Raw genomic sequence first — 20,787 nt, forward strand, 5'->3', positions numbered from 1 at the left:
ACATGTTCTAAGACACGCGTGTTGGAATAGGAATCATGTCTCAGCTCAGAAACCCATGGACATACTGCATGAGGAAGTTGGTTGATGTGGATGGACATTCAGAGATGGCAATGTTAAAATCTCTGTGCCTTTGATTAAAGACAATCCAGAGACCTAACCCACACAAAAAAACCTTCACCTCTGTTCAGGTGATGGGTGATGTGCTCACACACAACCTGCTTCAGCAACACCATGAGTTTAACTTTCTCATCCTTGTTTTCAAAGCCCTCCAACATCTCGCCCCTCTCTATCTCTGTAACCTCCTCTAGCCATTACACCCCTTCCTATCTCTGTAACCTCCTCCAGTCCCTACACACCCTCCCTATCTCTGTAACCTTCTCCAACCCTTACACCCCTCCCTATCTCTGTAACCTCCTCCAACCTCCCAACACCCCCCTCCCTATCTCTGTAACCTCCTCCAGCCCCCTACACCCCTCCCTATCTCTGTAACCTCCTTCAGCCCCCTACACCCTTCCCTAACTCTGTAACCTCCTCCAGCCCCTACACCCCCTTCCTATCTCTAACCTCCTCCAACCCCTACACCCCCTCCCTATCTCTGCAACCTCATCCACCCCCATGCCCCCTCTATATCTTTGTAACCTCCTCCAGTCCCTACACACCCCCATCTCTGTAACCTCCCTTAGCCTCTACACCCCCTCCCCAACTCTGTAACCCCCTCCAGTACCTACTGTCCTCCCTATCTCTTCAACCTCCTCCAACCTCAACACCCCCTCCCTATCTCTGTAATCTCCTCCAGCCCCTACACACCCTCCCCAACTCTGTAACCCCCTCCAGTCCCTACATGGAACTTAATTGGATTGAGGGTTATAGATAAGCCAAGTAGGTAGAGATTTGATCTGTGCAACTTTGGGCCAAAGGGCCTGTTCTGTAGTTTTTCTATGATTATATCTCTTCAACCTCCTCCAGCCTCAACACCCCACTCCCTATCTCTGTAACCTCCTCCAGCCTCCCGACACCCCCTCCCTATCTTTGTAACCTCCTCCAGCCCTATAACCCTCCCTATTTCTGTAACCTCCTCCAGCCTCTATAACCCTCCTTATCTCTGTAACCACTTCCAGCCCCCTACATCCCCTCCCTATCTCTGTAAGCTTCTCCAACCCCTATACCCCATCCATATTTTTATAATCTCCTCCAGGATGTTGTGCTGAGGGAATAAAGAACAAAGAACAAAACAGCCTGGGAAACAGGCCCTTTGGCCTAACGAGCCCGCACCGCCATTTCAACATTGAGTCCCCCCTCCACCCACGACCCTTATCTATGCTTATGGCATTCCACATTGAGGGAAGACTAATTTAGGGACAATTTGTTACGCCAATCAGCCTAATAGCACATCTTTGGGGTGTGGGAGGAAACCAGAGCATCTGGAGAAAACCCACGCAAGCACGGGGAGAATGCGCAAACTCCCACAGACACTGGCCCAAATCCATGTGATAGTCCCTGAGCTGTCGTGTTGCCCAGCATCTGGTCCAGTTTAAGTGTACACTAACGACGTGAAGTACTAGGCTGTTCTCGAAGCAGCCCTCGTATGACCCATCACGTGAATGCCCCTTGTTGGACAACAAGGCGGACTGAAGCACCTGTGGATTAAAAGAGAAAAATATCAGTATCATCCACATCCTTATACATTCCCAGGGATGTCCCAAGGCTCCTGAACCTTATTTAAAACAGTCTCCTATATCCCTCCATCTCCATCCTACTCATGTGCCTGTCTAAGTAACTCTTCAACAACTCTAGCGTGCCTGCCTCCACCACCTTGCTTGGCAGAGCATTCCATACTCCCACTACCCTCTGTGTGAAAACCTCCCTCTAACATCCGAATTATACCTCACCCGCCTTACCCTAAGCCTGTGGCCCCTCGTAATGTGCATTTCCAACCTAGGAAAAAGCTCACCACTGTTTACTCTATCTATACCCTTCATAATCTTATACCTCAATTAGATCTCCTCTCAGTCGCCGTCTTTCAAGGGAAAACAGCCCCAATTTGCTCAATCTTACCTCATAACCCAGTCCTTCCATATCAGGCAGCATCCTGGTAAACCTCCTCTGCACTCTCTCCAGGGCCTCCACGTCTTTCTGGTAGTAAGGCGACCAGAACTGGACGCAGTACTCCAAATGTGGCCGAACCAATGTTCTGTACAACTGCAACATTCGACTCCAGCTCTCATACTCTTTACCCCTTCCTATAAAGGCTAACATACCATAAGCTTTCTTCACAACCTTCTCCACCTGTACGGCCACCTTCAAAGACTTGTGCACTTGCACCCCCAGGTTCCTCTGCGTTTCTATACTCTTTATAGGTCTACCCTTTATCATATAACTTCCCCCTACATTATTTCTGCCAAAATGCATCACCTCACATTTATCAGGATTAAACTCCATTTGCCATTTATCTGCCCAATATACCAGCCTATCAATATCCCATTGTATTGCCTGACACTGCTCCTCACTGTCTGCCAATTCAGCCATCTTAGTGTCACCTGCAAATTTGCTGATCACACCACTCACTCCCTCTTCCAAGTCATTTATGTATAACAAATAGAAGAGGTCCCAGTACTGAGCCCTGCAGCACACCAATAGTGACAGACCTCCAGCTAGAAAAGGACTACTCTCTGTCTCCTCTTACCAAGCCAGTTATCAATCCATCTAGATACCTGGCCTTGTATTCCATGAGCCTTAACCTTTTCAACCAACCTACCATGAGGGACTTTGTCAAACGCCTTACTGAAATCCATATAGACGACATCAACGGCTTGTCCTTCGTCGACCGTTTTTGTCACCTCCTCAAAAAATTCTACCAGATTCGTAAGGCAAGACTTCCCCTTTACAAAGCCATGCTGTGTATCCCTAATCAGATCGCAACGCTCTAAATGCTCATACATCCTATCCCTAAGAATCCTCTCCATCAACCTGTCGACCACTGACGTCAAACTCATCAGCCTACAGTTACCAGGGTTATCCCTCCTACCCTTTTTAAACAATGGAACCATGTTTGCTGTCCTCCAGTCCTCTGGGACCTCATCTGTGTCCAAAGAAGAGATAAAGATTTGTGTCAGAGGCCCAGCAATTTCATCTCTCGCCTCCCTAAGCAGCCTAGGATAAATGCCATCAGGCCCCGGAGATTTATCAGTTTTAATGCTACCTAAAAGCCCAAACACTTCCTCCCTCGTAATGGACAGTTCCTTCAACTGGTCTACAGCTCCCTGCAAGACAGTACCAGACATCAAGCCCCTCTCCTTCGTGAATACTGACACAAAGTATTAATTCAGGATCTCCCCCATTCCCTCGGACTCTAAGCATAGTTCCCCTCCTCTGTCCCTGAGAGGACCGATTTTTCCTCTAACCACCCTTTTGTTCCTGACATAGGAGTAAAATAATATTAAAGCTTTATTTGTTAGTGTCACAAGTAAGGCTTACATTAACACTGCAATGAAGTTACTGTGAAAATCCCCTAGTCGCCACACTCTGAGGGAGAATTTAGCACCTAACCAGCATGTCTTTTGGACTGTGGGAGGAAACCAAGCACCCGGAGGAAACCCACGCAGACACAGGGAGAATGTGCAGACTCCACACACACAATGACCCAAGCCGGGAATGGAACCCAGGTCCCTGGCGCTGTGAGGCAGCAATATTAACAACTGTGCTGCCGGGAATCGATCCCGGGTCCCTAGGGCTATAGAACCACAGAACCATAGTACATTACAGCACAGAAACAGGCCTTTTGGCTCTTCTTGGCTGTACCGAACCATTTTTCTGCTTAGTCCCACTGACCTATACCTGGACCATATCCCTCCACATCCCTCTCATCCGTGTATCTGTCCAAGCTTTTCTTAAATGCTTAAGCTGAGCCCGCTTTCGCCACTTCATCTGGCAGCTCATTTCACACTCCCACCACTCTCTGTGTGAAGAAGCCCCCCCTTAATTTTCCCTTTAAACTTTTCCCCCTTCACCCTTAACCCATGTCCTCTAGTTTTTTTTCTCCCCGAGCCTCAGTGGAAAAAGCCTGCTTGCATTCACTCTATCTATACCCATCATCATTTTATACACCTCTATGAAAATCTCCCCTACGCTCCAGGGAATAAAGTCCTAACCTATTCAACCTTTCTCTGTAATTCAGTTTCTCAAGTCCCAGCAACATCCTTGTAAACTTTCTCTGCACTCTTTCAACCTTATTTACATCCTTCCTGTAATTAGGTGACCAAAACTGCACACAATACTCTAAATTTGGCCTCACCAGTGTCTTATATAACCTCACCATAACATTCCAACTCTTATACTCAATATTTTGATTAAAAAGGCCAGTGTTCCAAAAGCACTCTTTACGACCCTATCAGCCTGTGATGTCACTTTAAGGGAATTATGTATCTGTATTCCCAGATCCCTCTGTTCTACTGCACTCTTCAGTGTCCTGCCATTTACCTTGTATTTTCTTCCTTGGTTTGTCCTTCCAAAGTACAATACCTCACACTTGTCTGCATTAAACTCCATCTGCCATTTTTCAGCCCCTTTTTCTAGCTGCTCCAAATCCCTCTGCAAATTTGAAAACCTTCCTCACTGTCCACCACACCTCCAATCTTTGTATCATCAGCAAATTTGCTGATCCAATTTACCACATTATCATCCAGATCATTGATATAGATGACAAACAACAATGGACCCAGCACTGATCCCTGCGGCACACCACTAGTTACAGGCATGCACTCAGAGAAGCAATCCTCCAGTATCACTCTCTGGCTTCTTCCATTGAGCCAGTGTCTAATCCAATTTACTACCTCTCCATGTGTACCTAGCGACTGAACCTTCTTAACTAACCTCCCATGTGGGACCTTGTCAAAGGCCTTACTGAAATCCATGTGGACAACATCCACTGCCTTCCCTTCATCCACTTTCCTGGTAACCTCCTTGAAAAACTCTAATAGATTGGTTAAACATGACCTACCACCCAGAAAGCCATGTTGACTCTCCCTAATAAGTCCCTGTCCATCCAAGTATTTGTAGCTCCTATCCCTTATCACACCTTCCAATAACTTACCACTCTGTCACCAGGGTGGAAAAGGTGCCTTGTAGTCACTCAGTACTGTCAGCACAGTAAGTAGTCTCACAACACCAGGTGAAAGTCCAACAGGTTTACTTGGTAGCACGAGCTTTCGGAGCACTGCCTCTTCAGGTGAGTGTTGTAGAATATTGTAGAATGCCAGCCATGTTAAATTGTCCTTCCTGACTGCCTGACTTCTTGAATTGTGAGTGTGACAGCTGTCCTTCTCTGTGACAGATCAATGGCACTGATGGAGAGATTGAGTATGAAGAAATCACACTGGAGAGGGTAAGTGATGAGACCTTCTTCCTACCTTCCCAAAACTTGTCATTGTCCAATCTCACCCCCTTTATCTCAAAAGCACGGCGGGGGAAAAGCATGCTGGGCCACGGAGCGAACTGCGCGACCTTATAAACTGTGCACACTCGTTCTGTACCCATCAGTTCACCCTTATTCTCTGTGTCTTCGAGCATCCAGTAAGTTATGTTATGGTTCAGGTTGGAAACTCCAAAGTGTTTTATGGAGCCCACCTGGACCACAAGTTTTGCTTCTTGAATTTGATTAGGATAAGCATGATAGGTTCCACCTCAGTTGGATTCAAGTGACCCACTAGGGAGCTTTTACCAAACAATGTTTATTGAAAAATATAGTTAACATGTACAGTATGAAAATTAGCAAATACAAGCAAAAACAAAACAGCTACTGTAATGCAAAAACCTTAATGAATATCTGTAATAGTCATTGAATTATAGAGGTTTACAGCGTGGAAACAGGCCCTTCGGCCCAACATGTCCATGCCGCCTTTTTTTTTAAACTCCTAAACTAATCCCACTTGCCCGCATTTGGCCCATAGCCATCGTACCCATGTAACTATCTAAATGCTTTTTAAAAGATAAAATCGTACTTGCCTCTATTACTACCTCTGGCAGCTCATTCCAGATACTCACCACCCTCTGAGTGAAAAAATTGCCACTCGTGACATTTTTGTATTTCTCCCCTCTCTCCTTAAACCTATGCCCTCTAGTTTTAGACTCCCTTACCTTTGGGAAAAGATATTGACTATCTATCTGATCTGTGCCCCTCATTATTTTATAGACCTCTATAAGATCAGCTCTCAGCCTCCTACGCTCCAGAGGAAGAAGTTCCAGTCTATCCAGCCTCTCTTTGTAACTCAATCCATCAAGTCCTGGTAGCATCCTAGTAAATCTTTTCTGCACTCTTTCTAGTTTAATAATATCCTTTCTATAATAGGGTGAGCAGAACTATACACAGTATTCCAATTGTGGCCTTATCAATGTCTTGTATAACTTCAACAAGACGTCCCAACTCCTGTATTCACTGTTCTGACCGATGAAAGCAAGCATACCGAATGCCTTCTTTACCACTCTGTTTACGCACGTGCACTCTGTAATAGTGTTCCAATTAATACCAAAATCCAATAAACAAAATCCCTTAAACAGATTTATCACTGCACGTGCTAAAGCTCACGTGATACTGGAATCCAGTTCCCCGGGTTGAATGCTGATCTTAAATGATCTTGAAAACTCAGAGCAGCTTGTCATGATATCAGCTCCCCAAAACACAGATTAGTTACTGCAGCGTGGCAGCAAGCCTTTCTTTCAGATCACAAATAACATTTTCAAAGCAATACAGAGAGAGACTTCTCTTCCAGCTTGCTTTTATTCCTGCCTCTAACACTGCAGCCCAAACAAGACCAAAAACTACCCTTCTCACCTGACCTGCAGAGATTTTGTCTCCTCCCATCAATGACACCATGACCATTAGGCCGTGACCATTATTAATAAATAAACCTCTTAACGATTCACTAACATCACAATTACAAGCTCAGCCCCACACAGTATTCACTATCTCCATGTACAGTTCACATGCACACGTGTACAGATGCTCTGAACTCCCTCCCCTAACAGCACTGTGGGTGCACCTACATCACACGACTGCAAGAAGGCAGCTCATCCCCACCCTCTCGGGCAAATAGGCAAGGGCAATAAATGCTGGTCTAGCCAGCGATGCCCACATCCCATGAATGAATATAAACAAATACACACACATTTACCCAAACACACACACTCATATATATATATATATATATATATACACACACACATACACACATTTACACATACACACATACACACACACACATTTACACAAACACACACACTCATATACACACACGCACACATTTACACAAACACACACACTCATATACACACACACACGTTTACACAAACACACACACTCATACACACACACATATGTATACACATACACACACACACACACATATATACACATACACACACACATATATAGACACGTGCACACACACACACACACACATATACACACATCTCTCTCACACAGTCTGTCATACACACACACTCTCTCTTATACACTCTCTCTCTTACATGTGCACGGTCTCTATCTTTTTCTCACACTCTCAGACACTCTCTCTCTCTTTGATACACACCCACTGTCTCTCACCCTCTCACAGACACATAGACACTCTCCCTCTCTAATCCACACGTGCTGTCTCTATCTCTCCCCCTTACGTACACCCTCTCTCACACACAGTGTGTCTCACACTCTCTCATTCTCTCTCTGATCCACACGCGCTGTCTCTCTATCTCTCCCTCTTACACACACACTCTCTCACACACAGTCTGTCTCACACTCTCTCTCTCATACACAGTCAGCCCACTCTCAGATCCCAGCGATTCTGAGTTAACTCCTCACTGAGTTACCGATGCAGGATTTCAGTCCTGGGATGGGATATGAAACCAGTGCCCTGATCCAGAGTTCCCGTTCTTCCTGAAGAATGGAGATGTGTTGAAACCACTGGGACACCTTGAACCTGCTCAGAGAGCAGCTCCTGGATCTCAGCACCCCTTCCCCATCCCATCCCCTTCACGTGCCTTCCCAGGAGCCTCCGTCAATACCTGTGGAACTCTGCACTTGCTGTTCTCTGTCTCTCCTCAGGGGAATTCCGGTCTGGGATTCAGTATCGCTGGGGGAACGGATAACCCGCACATTGGAGATGATCCCAGCATCTTCATCACAAAGATTATCCCGGGAGGAGCCGCAGCGCAGGACGGGAGGCTCAGGTACACGCAGCCGGCCATCGTTGGAGAGGGCAGGAGAGGGATTGGGGGAAGCTTTACTCTGTATCTAACCCCGTGCTGTACCTGTCCTGGGAGTGTTTGATGGGGGACAGTGTCGAGGGAGCTTTGCTCTATATCTAACCCCGTGCTGTACCTGTCTTGGGAATGTTTGATGGGGGATAGTGTCGAGGGAGCTTTACTCTGTATCTAACCCCGTGCTGTACCTGACCTGGGAGTGTTTGATGGGGGGACAGTGCAGAGGGAGCTTTACTCTGTATCTAACCCCGTGCTGTACCTGTCTTGGGAGTGTTTGATGGGGGATAGTGTCGAGGGAGCTTTACTCTGTATCTAACCCCGTGCTGTACCTGACCTGGGAGTGTTTGATGGGGGGACAGTGCAGAGGGAGCTTTACTCTGTTTGATGGGAACACTACATGATCTGTATTTTTACTACATTTAAACATTTGGTTCCATAACCCTCAACACAGAGACTGAGATGTCCATGATATTGCATGATATCCCCACACACACACACACACACACACACACACCAACAAACACACACATACACAGACCAACCAACAAACACATACGTGCACATGCACACACATACACGCGCCCAGACACACATGCACACACATACAAGCGCACAGACACATATATGCACACACATACAAGCGCACAGACACACATGCAGACACACACACAAACACATGCATGCATGCACACACACACACACACACACACACACCCCTTTACGCAGCGAGTTCTGGGCTGTATTTGTATTGGGGTTAGTTTATAGATGTTTTATTGATGGAGCTCTCTAACCTGGTTACAGAGTGAATGACAGCATTCTGTTTGTCAATGATGTGGATGTGAGGGAGGTGACACACAGCACAGCTGTGGAGGCTCTGAAGGAAGCTGGATCCATCGTCCGCCTTTACGTGATGAGGAGGAAACCCACAGCTGAGAAACTCATGGAAATTAAACTCATCAAAGGTCCGAAAGGTAACTGCTCTGAGACAGGCTCGCTGCAAAAAGCGAAGCCAGGAGGGCTTCGACCAAGAATCACCCACGTCCTCCGGCGCGTCCTCACTGCTCTCGTCAATCTGGAGCAGCAACTCAGTCCCCCCCTCACCCCTAAATCCCAGTCAGACCTTCACTCCCCAACCCAGGGACCACAGCGATACTCCAAAACCCCCACTGCCATATTGAGGGAGCGCCGCACTGTCAGAGGGTCAGTGCTGAGGGAGTGCCGCACTGTCAGAGGGTCAGTGCTGAGGGAGTGCCGCACTGTCAGAGGGTCAGTGCTGAGGGAGTGCCGCACTGTCAGAGGGTCAGTGCTGAGGGAGTGCCGCACTGTCAGAGGGTCAGTGCTGAGGGAGTCCATTGGACGAGGCTTTGTGGGGGGGGGGGTGTCTCCCTTTGCCCTGGTATCAATATTCATCCTGTCACCAACATCAATTAGATATTGCTCTTGGGGCTAAAAGAATCGAGAGATGTGAAGAGGGAGGATAGAATCTGGATATTGAATTTGATGATCAGAATGAATGGCGGGGCAGGCTGGAAGGGCCGAATGGCCTCCTCCTGGCTCCAGTTTTCTCTGTTCCCACCCTGGTGGCGTAACAGATGATGCCCTAATTGTGCTGAGTCTCATCTCGATGTGGAATTGAGCGCAGAGTTTACCGAGAGGAATAAGAACAGGATTCTATTTTCTAATAATCCGAACAAGTGTCGCACCTAAATATAGAGCTCCTAAAATTATCCGTAATTAGCTGCATCATTCTCCCTTCAGTTTAGTTTGTTGCTGCGATTGTCAATTCCCCAACCAGCAATTAGTGCTGCCACTGGCTGTGTAAGTGTGAGTTCAGGGCGCTCGCTGTGTCAGTGTGTGCTCAACACAGTCTGACATTTCACTCCTCTGTCTCTCACTCCAGCAGTAACCCAACACACTGGGAGGCCAGGATTCACCCAGTGGGCTCGGGCACGGAACAAACAGGCCGGAATTCCTGATCCGGCTCGGATCCCAGCTCCATTTCCATCATCGCACTCTCCCACCTGCCAGATCGCTCTCTCTCTCTCTCTCTCTCCATCCCTCGAGGGGTGACCAGCTCTCAGGGTAGACCGAGCGATATAACCTGGGCCAGATGTGAAACTCTGGGTTCTGTGTTTTCAGATGGACAGGGTCTGCGTTTTGAGATTGGGGTGCCTGTGTTTTGAGATCGGGGCAAATCTGCGTTTCAAATGGATGGGGTCTGTGTTTCGAGATCAGGTGGTCTGCATTTTGAGATCAGATGGTCTGCATGGATGCACACTGTTCACCCTCACCGTTCAAGGGTTGAATTCACGTCCAGGTTCTGTGAGGACTGTAAAGCTGGGTTCCCCCTCACCCATTCTGAAACCACACGTCCCGAATCGCAGAACCACCCACCCTGCCCCCACCCACCCAACCTTGCAGGACAGGCTTCCATGAGCCCCAAAGGCAGGCCCCCTGCTCCTGAAAGTCAGCCCCTGATCCCCAAAACACAGCCACTGACTCTGAAAGACAACCGCCCGATCTCAAAACGCAGACTACCTGATCTCAAAATGCAGAACCCCGACCTCAAAATAAAGTCCCTGCCGAACTTGAAACACAGACTCCCCCCATCTCAAAACACAAACCCTGTCCATCTCAAGCACAGAACCCAGACCTCAAAATGCAGGTCCTCAATCTTGAAATGCAGACAATGGATCTCAAAATGCAGGCCATCCAATCTCAAACGCATGCCACCCAATCTCTTAATGCAGAACCAACCACCCCCCCTGCCCCCAATCTCAAAACACAGGCCCCTGGCCCTGTGAGGCAGGCCCCCCCCCAACTTGAGATGCACATCCACGCTCCCCCCCGCCCCACCGCCAACTAACTCACCACCCATTCCCCGCAGTCCCGACACGTGGGTTCCCAACTCCAAAATGCAGGCCCCCCCCCCCCCCCCCCCCCCCCCCACCACCCCCGCCGACTCCTAGACTCGGGCCTCCTGATCCCACAATCGCACAACACAGTCTTCTGGCGGAACACTGTACCCCACCCCCCAACCGATAAACCACCCCCCAGCCCATATACTGAGAGTGTGTTTGCCTCCCAATGGCGACATCATTGGATTCACCTTAATTGCTGAACCCCTCACCCAGACCTCGGTTACATTTCACTGAGAGATCTTACCCTCTGCACCGGCTCCCCCGGCCCCCGCCCTGCCGCCACCCCTCCAACCTACCCCCCCACTCCTACACTTCTCCCAGCCAGGGGGAAATAGTTTCTCTCTGTCCACCTTCATACCTTAAAAATCACTCAAATCCCCATTTTTCCCCTCTGCCCCCATCGTTAATCTCCGATAATCCCGGTCATCACTCTGTGTAAATCTGCACTTCCCCACTGAGAGGGTGGGACACATTTGGAATTCTTCTCCACAAAGGATAACTGATGTTCGGGTGATAAATCCTAAATCAGAGACCAATGGACTTCTGTTATTCAAAGATATCAATGGTTTTGGGGTTGTATGGAGTCAGATCACAGGGCAGCCATGATTTTTGGCACGGTGGCACCCAGGGTTAGCACTGCTGCCTCACAGTGCCAGGGACCCAGGTTCAATCTCAGCGGCACGGTGACACAGTGGGTTAGCACTGCTGCCTCACAGCGCCAGGGACCCGGGTTCAATCCCAGCGGCACGGTGACACAGTGGGTTAGCACTGCTGCCTCACAGCGCCAGGGACCCGGGTTCAATCCCAGCGGCACGGTGACACAGTGGGTTAGCGCTGCTGCCTCACGGCGCCAGGGACCCGGGTTCAATCCCAGCGGCACGGTGACACAGTGGGTTAGCACTGCTGCCTCACGGCGCCAGGGACCCGGGTTCAATGCCAGTGACACGGTGAAACAGTGGGTTAGCGCTGCTGCCTCACAGCGCCAGGGACCCCGGTTTAATTCTGGCTTTGGGTCACATTCTGTGTGGAGTCTGCACATTCTCCCCGTATTTGTGTGGGTTTCCTCCGGTTGCTTCTGTTTCCTTCTGCAGTCTGAAAGATGTGCAGATTGGGTGGATTGGCCATGCTAAATTGCCCCTTAGTGTCAGAATGACTAGCGAGGGTAAATACCTGGGCCGATGGGGATAGGGCTTGGAAGATGCTCTGTTGGAGAGCTGGTGCAGACTCAATGGGCCGAATGGCCTTCTTCAGCGCTGTGGAGATTCTCTCAGTTCTGGTAAAATTGTCAGCTTGGGTTTTGTTTTGGTGTCTTCAACGACCTTTAGGTCGACAGTAAGGATTTATTTCAACACGGTCTACTGGTCCACACTCCGGAATCCGGACACACTGGGCCACTGGAGTGGCAGAGGGAATGTTGTGCCTCCCACTTCCTGCACCCACTCCCCACCCCTCCCCGCCCTACCGCACCCCCACCTCCCCACCCTACCCCACCCCCATCCCCCGTCTCCCACTCCCTACCCTATCTCCACACCTCCTCCCCACTCCACCCCGACCTCCCCATCCCCCCACTCCTTACCCTATCCCCAACCCCACCTCCCCCACTGCTGAAAGAGTTTGAGGACTTGTAGACGTCCCCAGGAGTCAGTTCCTCAGTCTAATGGCGTGCCTCTGTTTAATTCTCTCCCACCGCCAGGGCTTGGATTCAGTATAGCGGGCGGCATCGGAAACCAGCACATCCCCGGAGATAACAGCATCTACGTCACCAAGATCATTGAGGGCGGTGCAGCCCACAAGGACGGCCGCCTACAGATCGGAGACAAGATTCTGGCTGTGAGTCCCTGACTGTGTCCCCTTGAACTCCCAACACAAAAACCTGGCTCCTCCCATCTGCCCAGGGTAATGGTGAATATGCTGGTCCCACACCCAGGGCAGGATGGGGCAATGGCATGGTGATATTATCGCTAAAATATTAACCCAGAAACACAGCTAGTGTTCTGGGGACCCTGGGTTTGAATCCCGCCATGGCAGATGGTGGAATTTGAATTCAACAAAAAATATCTGGAATTAAGAATCTACTGATGACCCATTGTTGGAAAAACCCATCTGGTTCCCTTTAGGGAAGGAAATCTGCTGTCCTTACCCTGGCCTACACGTGACTCCAGTAACGTGGTTGACTTTCAGCCGCCCTCTGAAATGACGGAGCGAGACACTCAATTGTATCAACCGCTCAAGAAGGCAGCCCACCAGCACCTTCTCAAGGGGCAACTAGGGAGGGGTAGTAAATGCTGGTCCAGCCAGCGATGCCCGTGTCCCATGAATGAATAGAAGAAAAGAAGTTCCGTCCAACTAAAACGTGGGAAGGTTGATGCCTTCATCCCGGGTACTGGCTCTGTTACCACAGTCTGGCTCTGACGCTGAGACGTCCATCTCAGGATGTACACATTCCACAGTGAGTCCATCTCCACCTCCATAACATTGCAGCACTGTTGCTGTAACCATCATCAATACCTTTGTTCCATCCACGCTTGACTCAACACATTCCAGATCGACCTTTCACCTTCCACCCTCTGTGAACTTGAGGTCTGCTGTAAGACCATCAGGCACAGGAGCAGAATGAGGCCACTCAGCCCATCGAGTCTGCTCCACTGTTCAATCATGGCTGATATTAGTCTCACCCCCATTCTCCTGTCTTTTCCCCATAACCCCTGATCCCCTTATTAATCAAGAACCTATCTATCTCTGTCTTAAAGACACTCAATGATCTGGCCTCCTCTGCGGCAAAGAGTTCCACACATTCCCCACTTTCTGGCTGAAGAAATCCCTCCTCATCTCTGTTTTAAAGGATCGTCCCTTTACCCTGAGGTTGTCCCCTCTAGTTCTAGTTTTTCCCACTAGTCGAAACATCCTCTCCACGTCCACTCTATCCAGGCCTCGCAGTATCCTGTAAGTTTCAGTAAGATTCCACCCACCCCCCATCCTTCCAAATGAACTGCCAGAATTCCTCTGCTACCCATGAGCTAACTCATACATTTGTGGAATTTTCTAGCACAGAAAGAGGCCCTTGGCCCATTGTGAGTGTGCTGGCCATCAAGCACTCATTCTAATCCCATTTTCCAGCACTCACTCCGTAGCCCCAGCATTTCAAGTTCTCATCTAAATCATTCTTCAATGTTGTGGGAGATCCTGCCTCTACCCCCCTTTCCGGCAGCGAGTTCTAGACACCCAAAGTTTCCCCTCAAATCCCCTCGAAATCTCCTGCCCCTTAAATCTGTACCCCCTGGTTACTGGTCTGTCAATTTTGTACACCTAACTCACACTGATATCAGTAACCCATCAGCCCCTGGGCTGAGGATCTCCAACAAACCACCACCAACCCCTCCCCCCCCCCCCCCCCCCGCAGCCCCTACACCCCCTCCCTATCTCTGTAACCTCCTCCAGCCCCTACACCCCCTCCCTATCTCTGTAACCTCCTCCAGCCCATACACCCTCTCCCTATCTCTGTAACCTCCTCCAGCCCCTACACCCCCTCCCTATCTCTATAACCTCCTCCAGCCCCTACACCCTCTCCCTATCTCTGTAACCTCCTCCAGCCCCTACACCCTCTCCCTATCTCTGTAACCTCCTCCAGCCCCTACACCCCCTCCCTATCTCTGTAACCTCCTCCAGCCCCTACACCCCTCCCTATCTCTGTAACCTTCTCCAGCCCCTACACCCTCTCCCTATCTCTGTAACCTCCTCCAGCCCCTCCACCCCACTCTATCTCATAACCCCTTTCTGTCCCAACACCCCTCCCCTCCAGCTCTGACACCCCCTCCCTATCTCTGTGACCTCCTCCAACCCCCACATCCCTCCGAGATCTCCGTGTTCCTCCAATTCCAGCCTCTTGAGCATCCTCCAATTTCCATCGCTCCACCATTGGCTGCCATACCTTCAGCTGCCTTGGGGGGCCTGAAGCTCTGGAATCCCCTCCCTAACTCTCTCCATCCTCTCTCTTTCACCTCTTTTAAAACTGACCTCTTTGACCAGAGGTTATGGTCATCTGTCCGAATATCACCTTATGTAGCTTGGGGTCAAATACTGTTTGACCCACTGCTGTAAAACATTGTAACACTTGTTACAAAATGACCCTCACACTCTATCTGCCTGTGTGTGACAGTAACTATTTACACAGTGCTTATATTCCGCATGTTTACTGAGAGAGCATTGATATTAATTGGTAAAAATGATTGATGACGTGATTAGGGCGGCATGGTGACACAGTGAGTTAGCGCTGCTGCCTCTCAGCGCCAGGGACCCGGGTTCAATCCCAGCGGCACGGTGACACAGTGGGTTAGCGCTGCTGCCTCACAGCACCAGGGACCCGGGTTCAATCCCAGCGGCACGGTGACACAGTGGGTTAGCGCTGCTGTCTCACAGCACCAGAGACCCGGGTTCAATCCTAGCAGCACGATGACACAGTGGGTTAGCGCTGCTGCCTCACAGCGCCAGGGACCCGGGTTCAATCCCAGCAGCACAGTGACACAGTGGGTTAGCGCTGCTGCCTCACAGCACCAGGGACCAGGGTTCAATCCCAGCGGCACGGTGACACAGTGGGTTAGCGTGGCTGCCTCACAGCGCCAGAGACCCGGGTTCAATCCTAGCAGCACGGTGACACAGTGGGTTAGCGCTGCTGCCTCACAGCACCAGGGACCCAGGTTCAATCCCAGCAGCACGGTGACACAGTGGTTTAGCACTGCTGCCTCACAGCGCCAGGGACCCGGGTTCAATCCCAGTGACACAGTGGGTTAGCACTGCTGCCTCACAGCGCCAGGGACCCGGGTTCAATCCCAGCTTGAGTCACGTCTGTGTGGAGTTTACACGTTCTCCCCGTGTTTGCGTGGGTTTCCTCCAGGTGCTCTGGTTTCCTCCCACAGTCCAAAAGATGTGCAGGTTAGGTGGTTTGGCCATGCTAAATTGCCCCTTAGTGTCCAAAGATGTGTGGGTTAGGGGAATTGGCCATGCTAAGTTGCCCCTTAGGGGATCAAAAGGGTAAATATGTGGGGTTACGGAGATAGTGTGAGGTTGGTGCAGGCTCGATGGGCCAAATGGTCTCCTTCTGCAGTGCAGGGATTCAATGATTCCAGAATCTATGGTTTGGACAGGGGGACCATACACTGCCCTCAGCAACATAGAGAGATTCCCGCTGTGCCTGACAAAGAGGGAAACCTCGAAAGCTTGTGAGTCTATTATCAAATAAATCGGTTGGACTAAAACCTGGTGTTGTCAGACTTTTTACTGTGTATACGCCAGTCCAACGCCGGCATACCCACATCTTGATAGGACTGGCAGGGGTTCATGGTCTGTTTCTCCATGCAGGTGAATAACGTTGGGCTGGAGGATGTGATGCATGAAGACGCAGTGGCAGCTTTGAAGAACACCTCAGATGTCGTGTATCTGAAAATCGCCAAACCCACCAGTCTCTATATCAACGACACATACGCACCGCCAGACATCACCACCTGTAAGCCAGTGGCAATCTGAAAAACCTCTCGCCCTCCCTTTCGCAAAGACACTCCCACAAGTCCCTGTGTATCATCCAGGAGTGTTTGATGGGGGACAGTGTAGAGGAAGCTTTACTCTGTATCTAACCCCGTGCTGTACCTGTCCTGGGAGTGTTTGATGGGGGACAGTGTAGAGGAAGCTTTACTCTGTATCTAACCCCGTGCTGTACCTGTCCTGGGAGTGTTTGATGGGGGGACAGTGTAGAGGGAGCTTTACTCTGTATCTAACCCCGTGCTGTACCTGTCCTGGGAGTGTTTGATGGGGGACAGTGTAGAGGGAGCTTTACTCTGTATCTAACCCCGTGCTGTACCTGTCCTGGGAGTGTCTGATGGGGGCAGTGTACCAGGTTGCTTGTATCCCTTGAGTGTAATCAGTTATGTGGGAGGTGGGGCAATATAATGAAGGGGTTTGAGATGTTTGATGGATACATCAGGATCCTCACACAGAGGCAATTGGGAACCTGGAACTCTGTCCTCTCCAGTGCTGCTGAGGCTGGGTGCTTCAGGTGGAAATTTGAAAACTGAGATTGCTGGATGCTCCTTAGGTGAGGGTTCATGGTGAGGGAAGGCTGGATGGATCAAGGTACAGATCAATCATTATCTCATTGAATGGTAGAACAGGTTCAAGGGGCTGAATGGCCTCCTCCCATTCCTCTCATGGAATGCTCCACATTTTATGCAATCATGTTTCTGTTGGTCTGTCACTCCTTTGCTTGTTAATGTGTCTCAATATTTCTGTGTAAGACTGAAAGTTTAAATAGTTATGCAGGGAAGCTATGAAAATTGTGAACCCCTGCATCCCAGTCTTGTTATGGGACCTGCTAACTGTTGTGAATTATGCAGCTTATTCACAGCACCTGGACAGTGAGATGGGCCATTCCAACTACCTGGCTACAGACTACACGCAGACTCTCACTCCTACCTCTCCACGCAGATATTCCCCGATTCCCAAAGGACTGATGGGAGAGGATGACATTCCCAGGTGAACCAATTTTCCCTTCGTTCGAGTCTCTGTCTGTCCTTTTCCCCAGTGTGTGCATGTCCCTTGGGTACTGTCTAATATCTGTCCGTTGTCCATATCCTGGAGAAGCCTGGGTCTGTGATTCCTCCACATGGTGACAGGACGGGGGTCTGCGATCTCCCCACACAGTGACAGGACGGGGGTCTGTGATTCCTCCACATGGTGACAGGACGGGGGTCTGCGATCTCCCCACACGGTGACGGGACGGGGGTCTGTGATTCCTCCACACGGTGACGGGACGGGGGTCTGTGATTCCTCCACACAGTGACAGGATGGGGGTCTGCGATTCCTCCACATGGTGACAGGACGGGGGTCTGCGATTCCTCCACACGGTGACGGGATGGGGGTCTGCGATCTCCCCACACGGTGACAGGACGGGGGTCTGTGATTCCTCCACATGGTGACAGGATGGGGGTCTGTGATTCCTCCACATGGTGACAGGACGGGGGTCTGCGATCTCCCCACACAGTGACAGGACGGGGGTCTGTGATTCCTCCACATGGTGACAGGACGGGGGTCTGCGATCTCCCCACACAGTGACAGGACGGGGGTCTGTGATTCCTCCACATGGTGACAGGACGAGGGTCTGTGATTCCTCCACATGGTGACGGGACGGGGGTCTGCGATCTCCCCACACGGTGACAGGACGGGGGTCTGTGATTCCTCCACATGGTGACAGGACGGGGGTCTGTGATTCCTCCACATGGTGACAGGACGGGGGTCTGTGATTCCTCCACATGGTGACGGGACGGGGGTCTGCGATCTCCCCACACGGTGACGGGACGGGGGTCTGCGATCTCCCCACACGGTGACAGGACGGGGGTCTGTGATTCCTCCACACGGTGACGGGACGGGGGTCTGTGATTCCTCCACATGGTGACAGGACGGGGGTCTGTGATTCCTCCACATGGTGACGGGACGGGGGTCTGCGATCTCCCCACACGGTGACAGGACGGGGGTCTGTGATTCCTCCACACGGTGACGGGACGGGGGTCTGTGATTCCCCCACACGGTGACGGGACGGGGGTCTGCGATCTCCCCACACGGTGACAGGACGGGGGTCTGCGATTCCCCCACACGGTGACGGGACGGGGGTCTGCGATCACTCCCACACGGTGACGGGACGGGGGTCTGCGATTCCTCCACACGGTGACAGGACGGGGGTCTGCGATCTCCCCACACGGTGACGGGACGGGGGTCTGCGATTCCTCCACACGGTGACGGGACGGGGGTCTGCGATCACTCCCACATGGTGACAGGACGGGGGTCTGTGATTCCTCCACATGGTGACAGGACAGGGGTCTGTGATTCCTCCACATGGTGACGGGACGGGGGTCTGCGATCACTCCCACACGGTGACGGGACGAGGGTCTGTGATTCCTCCACATGGTGACGGGACGGGGGTCTGCGATTCCCCCACACGGTGACGGGACGAGGGTCTGTGATTCCTCCACATGGTGACGGGACGGGGGTCTGCGATCACTCCCACACGGTGACGGGACAGGGGTCTGTGATTCCTCCACACGGTGACGGGACAGGGGTCTGTGATTCCCCCACATGGTGACAGGACGGGGGTCTGCGATCACTCCCACACGGTGACAGGACGGGGGTCTGCGATTCCCCCACACGGTGACGGGACGGGGGTCTGTGATTCCTCCACACGGTGACGGGACGGGGGTCTGCGATCACTCCCACACGGTGACGGGACGGGGGTCTGCGATCACTCCCACACGGTGACGGGACGGGGGTCTGCGATCACTCCCACACGGTGACGGGACGGGGGTCTGCGATCACTCCCACACGGTGACGGGACGGGGGTCTGCGATCACTCCCACACGGTGACGGGACGAGGGTCTGTGATTCCTCCACACGGTGACGGGACGAGGGTCTGTGATTCCCCCACACGGTGACGGGACGGGGGTCTGTGATTCCTCCACATGGTGACAGGACGGGGGTCTGCGATTCCCCCACACGGTGACGGGACGGGGGTCTGTGATTCCTCCACACGGTGACGGGACGGGGGTCTGTGATTCCTCCACATGGTGACAGGACGGGGGTCTGCGATTCCTCCACACGGTGATGGGACGGGGGTCTGCGATTCCCCCACACGGTGACGGGACGGGGGTCTGTGATTCCTCCACACGGTGACGGGACGGGGGTCTGTGATTCCTCCACATGGTGACAGGACGGGGGTCTGCGATTCCTCCACACGGTGATGGGACGGGGGTCTGCGATTCCCCCACACGGTGACGGGACGGGGGTCTGCGATTCCCCCACACGGTGACGGGACGGGGGTCTGCGATTCCCCCACACGGTGACGGGACGGGGGTCTGCGATCACTCCCACACGGTGACGGGACGGGGGTCTGCGATCACTCCCACACGGTGACGGGACGGGGGTCTGCGATCACTCCCACACGGTGACAGGACGGGGGTCTGCGATCACTCCCACACGGTGACGGGACGGGGGTCTGCGATTCCTCCACACGGTGACAGGACGGGGGTCTGCGATCACTCCCACACGGTGACGGGACGGGGGTCTGCGATTCCTCCACACGGTGACGGGACGGGGGTCTGCGATCACTCCCACATGGTGACAGGACGGGGGTCTGTGATTCCTCCACATGGTGACAGGACAGGGGTCTGTGATTCCCCCACACGGTGATGGGACGGGGGTCTGTGATTTCCCCACACGGTGATGGGACGGGGGGGCTCTGTGATTCCCCCCACATGGTGACAGGATGGGGGTCTGCGATTCCCCCACACGGTGACAGGATGGGGGTCTGCGATTCCCCCACACGGTGACAGGACGGGGGTCTGTGATTTCCCCACACGGTGATGGGACGGGGGGGCTCTGTGATTCCCCCCACATGGTGACAGGATGGGGGTCTGCGATTCCCCCACACGGTGACAGGATGGGGGTCTGCGATTCCCCCACACGGTGACAGGACGGGGGTCTGCGATTCCCCCACACGGTGACAGGACGGGGGTCTGCGATTCCCCCACACGGTGACAGGACGGGGGTCTGCGATTCCCCCACACGGTGACAGGACGGG

At 51.9% G+C, this 20,787-nt stretch overlaps 1 protein-coding gene across 8 annotated transcripts in view; it reads left to right on the forward strand.

Annotated features, from left to right (window-relative positions):
* The window catches only part of LOC145337139 (disks large homolog 4), a 263,027-nt gene that overhangs the window by 226,572 nt on the left and 15,668 nt on the right, over window positions 1–20,787 (forward strand). For all 8 annotated transcript variants that reach the window (XM_080181918.1, XM_080181917.1, XM_080181919.1 and 5 more), the window contains 6 exons: window positions 5,330–5,380; window positions 8,093–8,217; window positions 9,052–9,221; window positions 12,865–13,001; window positions 16,527–16,671; window positions 17,555–17,693. In XM_080181918.1, coding sequence (XP_080038044.1) covers window positions 5,330–5,380; window positions 8,093–8,217; window positions 9,052–9,221; window positions 12,865–13,001; window positions 16,527–16,671; window positions 17,555–17,693 — 767 coding nt within the window. The remainder of the gene's footprint in view (window positions 1–5,329; window positions 5,381–8,092; window positions 8,218–9,051; window positions 9,222–12,864; window positions 13,002–16,526; window positions 16,672–17,554; window positions 17,694–20,787) is intronic.

This window comes from Carcharhinus amblyrhynchos, unplaced genomic scaffold (assembly GCF_965287045.1).
Source record: "Carcharhinus amblyrhynchos unplaced genomic scaffold, sCarAmb.v2.hapA scaffold_43, whole genome shotgun sequence".
In the NCBI taxonomy this organism is placed as follows: domain Eukaryota; kingdom Metazoa; phylum Chordata; class Chondrichthyes; order Carcharhiniformes; family Carcharhinidae; genus Carcharhinus; species Carcharhinus amblyrhynchos.